Below are 1718 nucleotides of genomic sequence, written 5' to 3'. Positions count from 1 at the left end.
TCATTTGGATGATCTATAATTGCTATTGTAAGAAATGTCAGAGACTGATCTTGCTAAAATTTGATTGGAGAAAATTCCACTTTTTGGAAACTTTTAAATTCTCAGAAATTAATCAGGAAACCAATGAACTTTTGCTTATGTGAATGAGATCTCGTTATTTGCCATACTAGAAATTAAAGCTGATGTTTATTAAATATTTACAAATAACAAGATCAGCTTTTTTATTTAAGTTCAAATGCATGTTTTTCTTCTCTTTGTTCTTATTTGTGTTCATATATTTGAATATCTATATCCATCAATGAAAACCAAATAAAATTATTAACCCACATAAAAAAGAAATATCATTAAGTATATACAATTGAAACATAAATCATGATTATTGTTCAATATAGTTGTTATGACCATTGTCCTTCCATCACTCCTATAGGTGACTACAATGAATTATCATGGATAAAGGGAATTACACAGCTCTGACTGAGTTTATCCTAATTGGACTTTCTCAGTTCCCAGGCCTCCAGTTGTTTCTTTATGTGATCTGCCTAGTGATATATCTGGTGATCCTTCTGGGAAACAGCTTCCTTATTATCATTAGCATGCTGGATCCCCGCCTTCATACCCCTATGTACTTTTTCCTTGGGAACCTCTCCTTCTTGGATATCTGCTACACATCTGTCTCTGTTCCCCAAATTCTGGTTAATTTTATGTCCAAGACAAAATCCATTTCCTTCATTCGGTGTGCACTTCAGATGTTTATGTCCCTTGGATTGGGGTCCACAGAATGCCTACTGCTGGCAGTGATGGCCTATGACAGGTACATCGCCATCTGCAATCCCCTAAGATATACCATCATCATGAATAAGGAACTCTGTGTGCAAATGGCTGCTTGGACTTGGATTATAGGATGTCTGAACTCCCTGGTACAAACTACACTTGCTATGATGATGCCGTTCTGTGGAAATATCATTGACCACATTACCTGTGAGATCCTGGCCCTTCTTAAGCTTATTTGTATAGACATTTCCCTCAATGTATTAATCATGACAATTGCAAGTATTGTTTTCTTAATCACTCCCCTGTTATTTATTTTCTTATCGTATGTTTTCATCCTCTCTACTATCCTGAGGATCAACTCAACTGAGGGAAGGAAAAAAACCTTTTCCACCTGCTCAGCCCACCTGACTGTGGTGATCTTGTTCTATGGGTCTGCTCTTTTCATGTACATGAAGCCCAAGTCCAAGGAATCAAAGACTTCTGATGAGATCATTTCACTGTCATATGGAGTGGTGACCCCTATGCTGAACCCCATCATCTACAGCCTGAGGAACAAGGAGGTAAAAGGGGCTGTGGAGAAAATTTTATTGAGAAATCTATTCTTAAGAAAAATGTGAAAAACTCATAGGTTTTCAGTTCCCTTCTTTTGTAGGGAGGAATTCATTCCTTTGCATCCAATAGTAGCACTACTCTTCCTGGAAGCACATATGAATGTGCCTACAAAAAAGAATTTGCAATTTTCACTCCTTTAAACACATGTAACAAATATCTGTAGTACAGTATCTCTCAACTCATTCCACTTTTGTACTGCCTCGACAGTTTTGCCACTCTGTAGCCTGGGGTTTAAGGTTATCTTTCATTGCAATAAGTCACATACATTCAAGCTGAGTGAGCATGAGTTAAAGAAGAAAAATTAAATTTCTGATTGCAGAATATCAAATTATTAG

The 1718-nt window shown here is 36.7% G+C and overlaps 1 protein-coding gene across 1 annotated transcript; it reads left to right on the top strand.

Moving 5' to 3' along the window:
* The first annotated feature begins 446 nt into the window (after positions 1–446).
* LOC140522913 (olfactory receptor 13D1-like) lies at positions 447–1388 on the top strand. Its single transcript, XM_072638089.1, has one exon. It carries the CDS (start codon positions 447–449, stop codon positions 1386–1388), a length of 942 nt encoding a protein of 313 aa, XP_072494190.1.
* Positions 1389–1718: the final 330 nt, after the last annotated feature.

Source organism: Notamacropus eugenii, chromosome 1, assembly GCF_028372415.1.
Source record: "Notamacropus eugenii isolate mMacEug1 chromosome 1, mMacEug1.pri_v2, whole genome shotgun sequence".
Lineage (NCBI taxonomy): Eukaryota > Metazoa > Chordata > Mammalia > Diprotodontia > Macropodidae > Notamacropus > Notamacropus eugenii.
Note: the sequence above shows the minus strand (reverse complement) of the source record. Positions and strands in the feature narration are given on the sequence as shown.

Coding starts and splice junctions, on each gene's coding strand:
- LOC140522913 (XM_072638089.1), top strand. CDS start 447: ATGGATAAAGGGAATTACACAGCTCTGACTGAGTTTATCCTAATTGGA.